The sequence below is a fragment of the Pavona decussata genome, unplaced genomic scaffold, assembly GCF_977016875.1.
Source record: "Pavona decussata unplaced genomic scaffold, jaPavDecu1.1 SCAFFOLD_58, whole genome shotgun sequence".
NCBI classification, from domain to species: domain Eukaryota; kingdom Metazoa; phylum Cnidaria; class Anthozoa; order Scleractinia; family Agariciidae; genus Pavona; species Pavona decussata.
The window spans coordinates 1,227,335-1,242,666 of NW_028145480.1; the positions used below are offsets into that span (position 1 = coordinate 1,227,335).

Genomic DNA, 15,332 nt, shown 5'->3' on the forward strand with positions numbered 1-15,332 from the left:
TCAAGGGCGTGTGGTTTTAAGCCTGTCTACGGATTCAACAATCACTCCATGAACTCGTCATCACCATCATCATCCTTCGACCAATTTATGATGGCATCGACTTGAGTTGGGCAATCGATAAAATGGAGTCGTATATAAACGGCTAGTTTCAATGAAATAACGATTTCATAGCATACTCAACCACAATAGAAAATGGTAATGATTAACCGGAGAAAAATGAGGAAACTGGGCAAAAGAAAAAAGTACTATTTTCTTATCTTTGGGGAAAATTCGACCCCTTCAAATAAGATAGTGGCGTGTATTGCATATGAAATACGCCTCGAGTAGAGAACCAATCAGATTACTGAGCTGTGATATCCTGTGGTTAATATATTATAAAACAAAGTAATCTTGGTTGTGTTTTATTCACTGCCCAAAATTAGGTAACATTCATAGTGGTAGTTTAGTGATTCCTTAGCTCAAATACGCTTGCACTACAGACTAGCATTTATGGGGTATTCTTTCTCTCATGCCTCATCTTCCATTGTCTTCAGGAGTTCTATGGAAGGATTCTATAAACAGCATTCACATTCGGTTCTCCGACTCCAAACTGGCATTTGGACTTATCAGCCACGCCCCAGCGATCGTAATCCACCTTAGATGTTTCGCCACTCCAGCATTCTCCATAAAACTGCACGGCAAAAAACTGAAGGAAAAAACACGACAGAATCGAAAGTGTATTTGTTCATTCAGCAGATCAATCAATATAAAGAAACCACCAAGTTTTATTTCCAAGAATATGGCAAAATAAACAACACTATAGAGTATTTCTGTTGAACAGCTTTCATTTGCAATTGATTGGTCATGCGCAAGAGACTATGAGGTAAGAGAGCGAATCCCCCCCTCTTCCTATGAATTTTTTGTCAATTTATTTTTGTTTGCGTTGCTATTTAAGTGTCGACAGCTTATTTGTCAGTTAGAGTGACGTCATTTAATTTTAAACTCAATGGCGGATTATAATTTCCCAAAATAGCATGGCTCGAACTAAAAAAAGATTGAATCAAAATAATTATCATGGGGATTCGCTCTCTTACCTCATAGTCTCTTGTCATGCGTTAGTATTTCACCCTGACTCAGTATCTATTTTTAGTGCCAATGAACTCAGTTGTACAGGACAATAAACAGCACTACAAATAGACCTGCTTGATAGCTTTCACGTAAAAGGTCGCATGATCAATATTATCACTCTTTAGGATTGGCTACACAGACTTATTGAAAGTCACACCCACCACTGATGATGAGCATAATATACACCACCTTATGAAAGTACTGTTCCGTGGCTTTCATTTATTCAGGGAATTAAAAGACAGGTGAGAGTTCAATTCATACTCAAAGGTTCGTTTCACTGCACTGTTCAGTAGCTTTCATTTAAATGGTCGCATTTTAAGAATTCTCACGTGTAGATCGAGAATCGAAGCACCTTGTGCAGCAAAATGATGCCAGAAAAAGTACCAATTATTATCGTTTATTAATTTGAATGGTCACACTTTAGAATTTTGTATAGACAATCAAAGAGTGTGATTAGAACCACCACCTGTAAGGCACCATGTTACACACAAATTGAAAGTGCCACTCAGTAGGTCAGATACATTTGAATGGTCACATCTTTGGAAAAACGACTTCAAGAACATCAGAACCGCAATACACTGAAAGGTTTTGTAGTGCGACTGAGAGAGTATAGCGTGACCCTCCCCCCCAAAAAAACAAACAAACAAAAATAGTCACACTCAAAATGGATACACGTACGCAGGGTCAGTAAGGGGAAAGTGGGGGAGGGGGGGAGGGGGGTGTGGATTCGCTGAAGCCCTGAAACCCCAAATTTTTGTCCTGGAGCATGGAGTTCGAGTTGTTTCTCTCTCTACTTGGAAACCTTACAAAAAAAAAAAAGCTGATTGTGACTAAAATGGAGCACTGGGGTAAAGTCAGGGAAGCCTTCAGCTTCAAGTTTTCTATGGCCCAAGAACCCTTCATTTTCAGCCTTGCAGATCAGTTACAAGCTTCCACATCTAGTCAGTCGGTCCGTCAGTCTGTCCATCCAGTCAGTCAGTCTAGGTAGCCCACATGTAATTGCTCATTTGTTTCCCAATTTTCCAAAAACTTAATGACAAATTCGTTCGTGTCTCACCTCATAATTCCGTTGTTTGGAAAGCAAAGCGCATTTTTGCACCGTTTTCTCCAAGTGATACCAGTCTATCTCCGGACGCAGGTTTTTCACAAAATTCGGGAACGCTCTCTCCTTGCTGTTGTCATTAAAGCAGCCCACCTTTTCCACTGTTAAGAGTTGAGATAATACTAGTTAGTTAAACTTTCTCGCAGAATTTTCTCCTAAAGAGTGGCTGGAAAAAACCTACTGAAATTATCAACTAACTTCCCTTGTTTCTGGAAATTATGCGTGATCAATTACCACCAAGAGACATAGTCTCTTGATTACCACTGATGATGAAAGGATTGGACCAGGAAAAAAATTCAGATGGGATGACTGATATCAAAACTTACTGCACGGTCCGTCAGTAAAGCTGATGTCATCGAGTCCCATATCGCTTCGGAAACTGACCCCTCTCACTGCTTCAATCACCACCTGGAAAGGCAATAATTTATGGTGTCTTTTCCTCTTTTCTGTGACATTATTTGTAAAGTTTACTGTTTAATACAACCTTAAATGTGTCGGACTCTGACTTGAAAAAACAACTTGAAAAGACGTTAAAAAAAACAAAAAAAACTTAAACAAAAAGACGTTTCGGCCGAAAATCTTCGGCCTTCTTTGGCTTAAAAAAGACAAAGAAGCAAACGCCTCTCTAACTGTTTTGTTTTACGAGGTGGAATGGATTTGGAGCTCAAGAACATACGTTCACACAGTGTAGGTCATTGCTGCGGATACACAGAAGGAGCCAGCCAAGTCATCGTCAACTGTATACTGTAGCCTTGATCGTGAGGCACTTGGGCTGAAGTGAAATCTATTAAGTACGTCGTCTCACCTGATAACTTAAGCTACTTGCGAGGAACACCTTTGCTTGGAACCATTTATCTCCTTTTTCGCCAGACTTGGACCAGACTAGGGTCGATTTATCATCCTTGTCCAAGATGTAAACATTAAGTGTTCCAGTTGATGAGCCATACATGTGGTACCAGAACGACAGGCACCGGCCAGCGGTTGCTGGAAATTGAGCGCTAAGTAACCTCCCCTTATCACCTTCTTGCGCGGGACTGGAAGCTTCAACGTAAAGGTACTTCCCTAGAAGATGGAAAAAATACATTAACGGAAAATAAATTTCTCTTGATTAAGGAGAAAATGATACGAGTATAGCACTATGTTATATGAATTCGCTTTGAAAGAACGACTGTAAGATGTTTTAATTGCCGCTATTTCTGTGGCATTGTATGAACGGCTGATATCCCATGGGCGCTCATCCAATCAAAACTCAGGAACTGTATTATTTAAAGATCCAGCTTTTAACAATAGGTTTTGTAAATAGTTCTTTCATATGGCGTACTGAATTTGAACTTGATTAATCTCCGCTCCTTGGCACACACACACACTCTCCGTAAAACAAACGCTTTGCATTACAGCCCGGTCAAGAGCCAACGTGAGAGCTGAATCAAGAATGATAATTCACCCAAATACACGGGAGAAATGACGGGAGAACTTTCAAGTGCCACGCCCTTCGAGCAGAAAGTCTCTCGAAATGAATCTCACGCAAACTAATGTACTTTGTACCTGAGCCACTCGTGTGGTCAGCGGAAGGACCAGTGCTACTACTAGGAGTCGGTCCAGACCCCAGCAACCACTGAAAGCTGGCACTGAGGGATGGGTCATTTGTCCAGTGGCAAAATCCATCGAAGTCAAAATCACAGTCATCAGCACCTGCAGCAAAGACAATACATCTATCCATGAACATGTTTGTGGAACTGGGAGATCCACGATATTTTAGTTCTGGAGCGCACAAGCTGTCACCGGGTATTTTGAGGAATGTCAATCAAAATTTGTCTTGCGAATAAACGAGCCCGTTTTCCTGCGTCAGTCAGGCGAACGGGAAGAAAAGGTATCCCGTCCTTTTCGCTACGCTGTTAAGTAAGAAAATGTGATCATTTCTCGTTCTTCTTGTGAGGTCAGGTGAAAAATTATCTTAGTTATTTTTGCGTTGGCACTTTTAGCGTCAAATATTAGAGTATATGTCAATTTTAAAATGTAGCGAGTCGACTAAATTGCAGTGTAGCGAAACGACTTTTTAGCGAGACCACCGGTAAGCGAAAAAAAAAATAAACACCCTTCAGAATTAGCTCTAAATACACTATTTAGTACTTTTTCTCGTTCGCAAGGTCAAGTTATTGTAAAAGTGAACGCCAATTTCAATTTAAAACAACAACAACAACAACAACAACAACAACATCAACAACAGCAAAATCTGTATGTCAGTCAAAATAAGAGTTATTGAAATGGTGCCGCAAAGGCTGACGTTTTGGCTAGCTGTACTCGCCCTAAATGACAGTAAACCAGGACTAATGAGAAATTACTAGTTCAGGTGTTGAGAAATGTGCAGGAATCTAAGTTAGTTGTAGCTTTTATTGGTCTGTGGACACTTTCTGCCTGACAGCCTGTTGTTGTTTTTTTTTTTAACAGCAGCAGCCAACATTTTGTTCTAGTAATTTTGTGATGCAGTGCTGTCACCCGACTTTTTTTTTTTAGCAACATACTGCCAAACACTCCTGTCTGTGATAAGATAGCGAGATACGTTTGAGGACATTGCCATTGAAAGACATCTTCCTCGCTTCAACGTTCAGTTGTAAGCTAGTAAACATATAAAAGAATTTTGTTTTGTAAAAAGTGCTATTAAATTAAATCGGCCGTTGGAAAGTACTACCTTGAATAACAGCTCTTTCTTGAATAACCGTATTTTCATGGATATTGCTAATTCTTGAAGGAAATTAAAAAAAATCTACTCCGAGTGTTAAGAAACACAAAACCTTTTATTTATAGTCATAACTTCTTACCCAAACCACATCTCCTAGCAGTACAAGCTTCTTGCTGTCTTTCATCCCCAGAACAGGGTTTTCCAGAATTGGCAGGTGGTGGATCATCACATTGTCGAGTTCTTATCTTAGTCCCATCACCGCATGTCGTGCTGCAGGTTGACCATGATGACCAGCGGCCCCAGTGACCATCTGTAGGTGCTGTCGGTATAAGCATAAATTGCCAAATTAAATTTCTCTTACATCATCTTGCTTTGGCATAAATTATCGTAATTGTTACTTTAAAGCCCACCGCACACTAGCCGATTTTTTGTCGGCCGACGAAAAATCTTTACTTGTCGGCTAGTGTGCGGTGAATTCAGACAAGTCTGCGACGAGATCGGGGCTTGTCGGGCGTTATCTGACAGTGCTAGATCTCAAAACGTCTTGTCGCGCCTTGTCGGCTAGTGTGCGGTGGACCAAGACAATTTGTCGGAGCTCGCGCGCGCCTCAACCAATTAGGAAATGTCACGAGAGTCACGTGAACAAGCGTCTTTTCCAACATGGCCGATATCGAAGCTGAGATCAGCGCGGAGATAGAGCAATGGACACCTGTAAAAGAGGACAATAAAGCGAGTATTTCTTGAAAATTTTCTTTAGATAAACGGAAGTACCACCGAAACCCAGTCAGATCTTCGTTCCCAAGTTCTTCAATTAGGTTGTTATATACACCCTGTTCATCTCGTCTGGTTATCCAGTTTTTAACTCATGTTGTTCTTGTGCTGCTCTTGCGACGCCTCTTTATCCTCCGTAGAAAAGTCGAGGTAAATAAAGCAAGTTTCAATTTTCGCCGCGTCAGTAGAATAGGCACCAACTTGATTTTGGATGACTCTGCCCCAAGCCTTAACGCGGTTAGTCACGACAAAAAATCGGGTAGTGTGCGGCAAGCTGAAGGCCCGACAAAATTTAACCCGATTTGACCCCGACAACAAATCTGCAGTGCTACGACAAAAAATTGGCTAGTGTGCGGCAGGCTTTAGGGTGTGTTTTGGGAGTCGATGGTGTTCCTTTAATCACTCAGCGGTGTACTTTTATATTTGCTATATTAATTTCGTAATCTTTAGAAGATGTCGAACATCTCCCTAAACTTCCTTAGTGGTTAGATTGGCAGTATAGCCATTGTCATTCTTTCAAGTAACCTCATGCTCTAGTAAATAGGCTGTTTTCCAGTAGCTTTGAACCTCATTACGAAAGCGAGGACAAGTGCAAAGCTTTTCACGTGATAATTACTTTTGTTTATTTGCATACCAATGACAACTTATTATACCAATGACAACTTATTATCATAATAAAAACTATGTACGAAACCTCGCCTTCATTACGAGGTTCAAAACATTTACTCGAAAATGGCCTATGAGAAATCTTTATTCGCTTACTTACCGTAACATTCCTTTGAGGGGCAAGCCAATTCTTCTGTCTGTATTCCGTAGGAGTGTCCGGGACAATCGACATCTTTATTTGAGGATTGACAATATCTCTGACGAATCTTTTTACAACTGGAACTGCAAGGCCCAAAGTCCGACCAACTGCTCCAGCCAGAAATGCCCATATCTTTACATAAAAAGACAGTATGATCAGCGACGAGTTACTGCACGTGTTGTTCGAGACTTGGGTCACGGTAGGTCATTCTGGTCGCATTCCATTTACTGGAATGTATTAGCTAGGCCATTTCCGAGTTGCTGTGAACCTCATTATGAAAGCGAGGCTAAGTGCAAATCTTCTTATGTGAAGATTAGTTTTGTTTGCATTTGAATGAAAACTAATTTTCATAATAAAAACTTTGCACCTAGCCTCGCTTTGACAATGAAGTTCAAAGCAACTCGAAAATGGGTTTATTGAAGTCTCCAGAGAAATCTGGCCAAGTAAATCAGCATAATAACCTCACAGACGACAAGTAATACACTTTACTTTGACGGATAAATGGCCTATTTAATTTAAAAGGAAGCCCACTCTCACAGCAAATGGAGGTCAAATTGTTTGGAACAACAGAAATATGGGACAAGTGTGCCAAAATTTGAAAGTTGCTATCGCCTATTTCCGCTTTTAAATTACAAGCATGGCGCCATTTTGGATTTTATGATGTCATACTTGTCGCTATCGTCACCAAGAAGAAATTCTTTTGTATGAAATATAAATTGGGCAGCTTTTGACGGCATCAAATCCAAAATAGCGGCGCGAAAGAAATTTGAAAGTAAAGAAAGGCGATGGTCAAATCAAAATTTTGTCTTTCACTGAAATATTATGAGTAAGTTTTCCCCCCAGAGGCTCAGGTCATTTTTCTCTGTCGCTAAAAGCTCGAGACAAACTTAACAGACTCGGTCGCTTAATATTGGACTGAATAATCATGATTTACCGTTGCATTCATACAAAGAGTTTATTTCCTGTATATCCAGCTTAGTAAACCCATTCCTCTGGCCAAGTGATCTTCCAGCGTCCTTGATCGACCTTATAGTGACTTCGCCGTTTTTGGAGAAACTATCCATACCATAGTGCATGATACTATCATAGTCGTACGGAACCTTGAGTGTGTCGATCCTGCCGCGTTCGTATTTGTTGAAGTTGTGCGTCTCACCTGGAAGAAAAACGCATTTGTGATATATTTTGACTTTTTCCATGACCTGTAAAGCGTGGTTCGTAAACGAGTAATTTTTAAAGCGAGATATTACGTACTATGCGAAAATTTGGTTCGTGTGACCATGAGAAGCCGTTTCAGTAGCAGTGCGTATGCAGTTCAGTTCTTTAGATGATCTTCAAGTGCTACTACGACGAAAATTTTTTCATGTCCTTTTCTCCTCAGATTTTGAAAATAGACCTACTAAATAGGTACCATGCCAATTTTTATCTCAAAATTCACACGAGAAGTCTGATATTTTTTTAAATTAGGTTTTCGCTGTCCGCTATTACTCGATTCGCAAATGGCCGGGAGCGAAGAAGAGGGTTGGGTCTAGCTGAAAAGCCTGGGATGTGACGTCATATGCGCAACGCTCAAAACTAACCTGGCTAATTTTCCTGTTTCGCTTCCAGAAGAACTAGAAGAAGAAGACAACGACAATGACATCTTAATTTCACTCCTTGATTGATTAACTTACTCTGACTATCAAACGCCATGAACGGATGCACACGAGCCAACTTTTGCGTGAAAACCGCTTATAAAATGATCACAGGCTTCTCTATTGCGAACCGAGTAATGGCGGCCAGATTTTTAGTGGTTTTGGCTGGCCATTTCCCGACCTATTTCGCTTCCGTTGTTCTAAAGACAAATGCGTTGTACTATTATGGACTGAATTGACGTTGAAAAAAGCCGGAAAGAAAAAAACAAAAATTTTCGTCCTAGTAGAACTTATAGAAAACCGCAATGAAGTCTCACTCAGTCTTCAAGCACTATTTTCTATGATGAAGCATTTAATTTACTACCCTTAACATCAGAACTTACCCTCCTGTATATTTTCCCAAAGCACCTCTACATAAAGATTTCTATCCGGCCTTGACTGTTCGTGCCAGAAGCCGACTGCATGCATCATCTCGTGCATAATAGTTCCTTTGTGGTTACAACCAGGTCCCAAAGAGAGCTCTTGCCCGTGGTCATACCTCCAATACTTCTTCCCTACACTAGACCAGCACCTGAAAAAAAAAAATAAATAAAAAAAACGAGTTCATTTATCAGCAATTGTGAAATTACAGAAAGATTCAATGAAAGCAACGTTAACTTATCGTTACTGATCAGTTCCTTGCTGTATTTTGTGTTACTATGTTACTGTGTTACGTGTCACTATTCCCTCTAGAATCCCCTCTCCTGCTCTTTGTTGTTTAATGCATCAAAGAAACATTGATATGCGGAATCCAAGTCTCATGAAACCTAAAATGAGTAATCGTCGAGGTTAGGTAAAGACCAGGGTGCATCCCTCTACTAATGCCGTAGTTTCGGGCGGGAAAGACATATGCTACAATTTGTTGCTTAAGCAATGTTACAATGGAAATGTAATGTAATGAAATGTCGGACTCTGTTATGTCTTTATAGTCTTACCACCGTATGTTAAAGAATTTCAATATAATGTCTTTACTGGTCTTAAAGTCCTAACATATCTCCGAGGAGACCTCTCAGTATAAGCCCGAGGGTTTCTTGAGGTCTCCTCGCCACTTCTTATTTCTTCCCTTACTATTATAATTCACTGTAAACTTGTGTAAGATCTTAGTCTGTTATTCATTGTAACTTTCTATGTTTGTATGTCGTGGTGAATAAAATAAATAAATAAATAAATAAAATAAATAAATAAATAAATACCGTAAGGCGCTGTTTAGTCCCCGGCACAAGGCATTTTTTCCTTAAAACGTGTGTCATAATTTTGATGCACCGTTGCAAGACAAGTTGCAAGAAGCCTTGCCTAGTGTAACATCCTGTGATATGAATATGGCTCGTGACACGGTAAGCGTTGCGAAAAGTAGAACCAAATTCTTCTTCGACTCGCAGTGTTTGCGGCAACCAAAAAAAAACATTAAGAGCTTGTTCTTTTCAGGGAATAAAGTCTCGTGCAACTTGTTTCGCAGCAAAATTGGAATGTCTCCTTGGTTTCATGTATTACTTACCCTGATTTGTGAACAAACAGAAGCCAGTTCTGTTGATTGGTTCTTTCAACAAACCTCAGGCAAGTATGCTTGTGATATTCTGCAATAGCTTCTTTGACAGCGGTTTGATACGCGGCTTTAAAAAAAAAATCAAAAAGATAACAGCGCTCTTATAAATTAGGGTAGCCATTGCAAGTCTCCTCTAGTTTCGGCAAATCGTAACCCTTCTCTACATGTATAGGGTGTATGCAAAGACACTGTGTGCGTTTCTGCTCCCAATTTTCTTTTATCATTCTGCTCAGGAATGATAAAGAAGCACTGGCGGAATTTTTGGAGGGTGCGACTAGGGAAAGAATTTGCAATTGTTATAAATAATAATAATAATAATAATAATAATAATAATAATAATAATAATAATAATAATAATAATAATAATAATAATAATAATAATAAAAACAATGTTTTAAGAGGAAGCCTCCAATCACCTGACGGTGGTTTTCAGGAGGGTCCTCTAAAATAAAGCTTAAAAATACATTAAAATAAAACTAAAATACAGCTAAAAAGTGGGACACAAATAAGGTTCAGTTAAAGATACTAACTGAAGTTAATTGTTTTATAAAATATAAAACTGAGTAGTTTGTGATTAAAATCGTTCAAACTAAAAATTAAGATAATACTAACTACAGTTAAAAATGGGTAAGTTCATATTTTTAATTATAATGGATAATTTGTGTACTATGTTACACCATCTTACCGTCTGGCCGCCTTATACAGGAGAAATAGTATGATGCTTATCTCACCTGGGAGTCCTGCATCAAACTTGTAAGGCACGGTTCTGTCTTGCCAAAGAATCATTCTGTTGCGGTCAGCGTTCCTTTTTTGCCGACTCGGCTCCAGGTCCCCGTCCACATCCCCTTCCTCCCTTGTATCCACAAACTTCAAATCAAACGGGGACAGAACTATGTCGCCCTCAAACATGGATTTAGCGACGGCTGGAATGAAAAATAATAATACTCAGTATATTTAACCTACCCCCTGTCGTGTGGTCTCGTGTAGCTAGATAAAGCAATGTAAGGAAATTTGGAGAAAGATATTCAGGTTCTACGATAAACGTACGCCCTGCAAACACTTGGAAAGTAAGAATTACGAACATCTCGTATTTACATATACCGGTGAAGTTCCGGAAAAAAGAGTGAAAGAAACGACACCTTGATTTAGCGTTTGGCTTAGAAGTACGTTTGATCTGTGAATGAAAAGATTTCAAAACTTGCCATGCTTGGCACGTTGGTACGCTTGGTTGCCAAAAAAAAAAAAAAAAGAAAAGAAAAAGAAAAAGAAAATGACAATGAAATTGACCTAACTTCTGTAACATCATCCTTAAGAACCAAAACATTTTATAGCCCTATCCATCGGAATAAAATATGAAACTTGAATAACCTATTGACTATAACACGAAACTGGTTCTGAGTAGAAAAACGTTTGAATGAAGAGGTCCGCACAACGCTGGAATTAAACTTGCAGGTAATTTTGCCGGATCTCTCTTGTGAAAGACCTCGTGTCAGGCGTCACTTGAACGTGAAAATACAAAACTGAATGCAAGGCTGGCACTACGGCAAAGGGCAGATTTATTAGTGGCCAATATTTCGACTACTAGAATTAGTCTTCATCAGGGCCAGAGCTATACTGAAGGAAAATTTAGTAACGGCTCATTAAAGTTTGAAAACATATATGGTAAAAAAATGATTGGCTAATACATGACATGAAGACAGCGTACTTGTCTTATGAGGTAACAAAAATATAAAAGTGGTTCTGAGTGTCAGTAATTTGTAACCTAAGTATCTTGCAGACGCTGGTCCTCAAAATACATGCCCGCAGTGCGAACCATTTTTTATCACAGTATTTGACTTACCCTTATTAGCATCGTTGATATGTCTGGATATCCCCTTCACTTGCTCTGACGACCCGTCTCTTTCTAAAAACAAAACAGTTGTGTGCAGTCACCACAATGTTTTTCCCACAGAATGTTAACGTCCAAAAATATGGCTCTCCCTTACTTGAATAAATCGTTCATTCAGTTATTAGGAGAGGGGCATTTGGAACCGATCGGCGATCGGCTCCAAATACAGTAACAAAAACAACAACCTTTATTTTCCTCATGGTTAATTAGAGAGTGTTATAATTACATTCTTGTATAGTAAATTTTTTTTAAAGTTTATTTTGAATAATTTTGAGTTGGCGATTGAGGATGGAGGCCAAGATAACTGTCCGATTTTCTAGTTGGCCTCCACACTTGATAAGCAGTGAAAGACTACACAGAAACTTTGAAATGCCTTCTAAGGTGCTGCTTTCCTAGACTGGGAAGAGGAGAATTGGCGCCAAATACCTCCTGTTGATTTTGTCTTGCCTGGTTTCACTATATTAAACCTTCTTGGTGGCTTTTTCATAGGCTGAGATTTTGCGCACATAAATACTGACTGAAGGGCGTGTATTATTACTGCAATGAACAATTGACAGAAAACGTTTAATCCATGGAGCGCCTTCAAAAGCTAATTTAAACTTGTTTAAAACACTTTGTCATTGTTTTAATTTTGAACGTATGAATGCGGTACCCTCTCAAAACAGGCAGGTCTCCAGGGAAGTTCAATAAAGCTGGAAATTGATTGTAACAGTATTATAATGATTTGTGTTTATACAAAGGTAAATGTCAACTCACCGAAAGGTAAATGGAAAAAAATTATTCCTAGGGTAGGGATAAAGTAAAAATAAAACAAACTATGAATAGGTTGAAAACCCGTTTCAAATCTTTCCTTCAAGCGAGTAGAAATGTCTTTTCTTCAGACGCTTAACAATGCATTTAAAAAAATTACAATGTAGTGAACGATCGCTTAGGAAGAGACAAGGTCGCCGCTAAAATTGCTTCTGATTACGGGGTAGTGAGTGGCCAACGCTGGCGAAATGACGGAGAGCTCGAACATCAGTCACTTCAAGCTAGAAAGCCGGTCGACACAAAACCAACAGTGTGAACTTAGTAGCTCACCAATAAAGTACAATATAATTGAAATTAGATTTAACATCTTAGAGAGCTTAAGTGAGGCACTCCCCTTGTGAAATTCCCACAGGCTTCCTTATCACCAGTTAGTTGCCCGGGGAAGGTGCAAGTAGCTTGCCGTGGCACCCTATACACTAAATATAATTTCATTGTCTTTCAAACGAAACCATTGGGAACAACAAAACATTCGCTTGTTTTAATAACCAAAGAAACGACAAATCCGCCGGGGTCCAAAACAGTTGGCATCAGTATCAATTTTTTTACTAGCTCTCTACAAACTCACCTACGCCCGGAAATTTAACAGGAATGGCAGCGCCGTCCAAGATTAAGCCCAAAGCCAGACAAGCAAAGGCGACACCTCTCGCGGCAGCCATGTTTTGTTGGTTAAAGATGCCTGTAAAGTGACTACTTTGAAATAACCAGCGTTTTCCCTTTTTATTTCATCGAGCTTAGAAAACTTCAGATGTTCTCTTCCCAGGTTAATAAGAGTAAGCCTTAAAAGGAATTTGTAGAGCTCTAAATACAAGGTGACACTATTTCCTCACACTTGCCTCCGTTTCGCCGTGATTGGACGGTGGCAACGAAAAATAATTATCGCACGTTACATTGTAATTGTAGCCGAAGGACAATGGCGAATCGTCGTTACTGCGAGAATCGGCGAAAGTGAAACGATACCGTATCAAATTTCGTTAACCATGGTTACGTTACGATTCGCTGAATATTTCGAACGGTATATTTAGAGAAAATGTAGGCCAAGAACATTATTTAAACTGAAGCAAAGAACTATTAATGTTTAGACAGACGTTTTCCATTAGCGACCTGATATCTAACACGTTTTATTAAAAACGACAACTCGATGCTGAAATTTTATGAAATCTCAACAAAGCGAACCAGTTTCAATTTCGTCAGCTTTGACAATTTGCTTTCAAAGCTTGTATTTGGTTAAGCACTTTTCCAAGCATCCTGCAGGAAATTTAGAACATTGGCTTCAATTTCCGTTCTCTCCAGAAAAGCCATTTAACACCGAAAGTGTTTCAATCAAAGACGGCGAGTAACGGAGGACAAAAATATTCAAAAATAGTGTGAAATGTAAGGTCAATGAACAAACATGGCATTTGTGTAGCCTGGCAACGTATTCAGAATAAGAAAATTATTTTGAATAGACCCCGTATCGTTGTAGCTTTTTCCAAAGTTTGTTTCTCGGCTTGTAGGCAGAAAACCATTGACTCTATCAGACATGAGCGAAATCTTTGAATTGAAGTTTTGAAGAGGCTAACTTAATTGTTGTACCGGTATAACACTAGCTGGGCTCAGTGAACTTTACTGGTATATTCTCACTGGATCGGTGACAAAATTTACACAGTTAGCCGGCAAACATTTTCTCTATGAAAACACGGTCAGCTGTTTACACCCGGCCGATGAATATTTGACGACGGTAGGGATCCAAATCTGAACCGCTCCTGAAGCACGTACAAACCTTGCACGGCCTGACTGGCGACAAATATAGCAAAAATTCCTAATCTAAATACAGTGGAACCCCGATTTTACGATCGTCGATCTAACGACGTTCCCGATTTCACGATCAACATTCTATGTCCCGGCAAAAGTTATTTATAAGTCCAGAGTTCGTTTACAACGATATCTCGATTTAACGATATGGTTTTGCTGTCCCCTTGCCATAACGTAAAATCGAGGTTCCACTGTAAACGGTTTAATTTGTCACAAGAAAAGATGGCATAAGAATATTTATCCCATAAACCAGTAAGAGTTGTGTTGCACTTGCCTTAAAAACAAAAAAATATATACGATTTTTAACACTTTTCCGAATTTTTTCGATAGTTCTCCCCAGTTACGTTCTTCGGACGTTTCCTATCATTCCCGAAAATGTCCGATGATTTCTGAGCTCTCCTGAATATTTTCCGAAAATTTCCGCAGATCGTCTCATGACCATTTTCCGAACTTTTCCAAAGCCGTTGCCGAGACCACTGAAGATTCTCACGGAGGATACGAAGTCGTTTCTATGTAACAAACTGGATACGCAGTTGTTGCTCTGCAACAAAATGACATAGGCCGGTATAAATTACCGTGAATACGTTCCGTGGAACACTGAAGAGTAAACAGTCGATTTCCAGTCTTTTGATTGACAATAGTCGTTCATGGCATAAGACAAATGGCCGAATACTGATAGAGCAGATGGGTGGGTGGGTGGATGGGCTGGGGCCACTAACTCGCCCCACCCCCAACCCAACAAGGTATTTGAGCCTTGCTACTTAACAATTAGATTATGAGCTCGAAATTTCTATCCCGTGATAGTTGATGAAGGCGAAGCCCGAATTAACTGTCACGCATAGAAGCCGAGAGCGAATAATCTAATTGTTTTAGTATAAAATCTATTCACGTTTTCATTGAACAATGATATAAATAGGTCACGCTCGGTCACGCTACGCGCTACTCACTCTACTCGATCAGTTTCTACAACAGAATAGATAGTGAGTAACGCAGCCAATAAGAGAACAGTATTCGTGGTAGAACGCTAGTTGATATATACTAAGAGTGCATAGAGCATCACCCAATTTAAAGCATATGGGTTTTAAGGTACCTAGGCTTTCTAATATCTTTCGCTAGTCATTTCCGGTCTAGTAGCCCCCTCCCATCAAGTAACTTGTTGAATTGT

General features: G+C 39.5%; 2 protein-coding genes across 2 annotated transcripts in view; one reads left to right on the plus strand and one right to left on the minus strand.

The window, feature by feature from the left end:
- LOC146479533 (lectin-like) overlaps window positions 1-15,332 on the plus strand; it is a 311,213-nt gene that overhangs the window by 62,840 nt on the left and 233,041 nt on the right. The window lies entirely within an intron of this gene.
- On the minus strand, window positions 180-13,543 carry LOC146479541 (uncharacterized). The gene is made up of 13 exons (XM_085110374.1): window positions 12,942-13,543; window positions 11,519-11,581; window positions 10,410-10,601; window positions 9,631-9,745; window positions 8,480-8,667; window positions 7,400-7,618; window positions 6,427-6,597; window positions 5,029-5,208; window positions 3,755-3,901; window positions 3,015-3,271; window positions 2,536-2,617; window positions 2,165-2,310; window positions 180-685 (listed from the first exon to the last, which is right to left on the minus strand). Exons 1-13 carry the CDS (start codon window positions 13,030-13,032, stop codon window positions 539-541), a joined length of 1,998 nt encoding a protein of 665 aa, XP_084966500.1. The 5' UTR covers window positions 13,033-13,543; the 3' UTR covers window positions 180-538.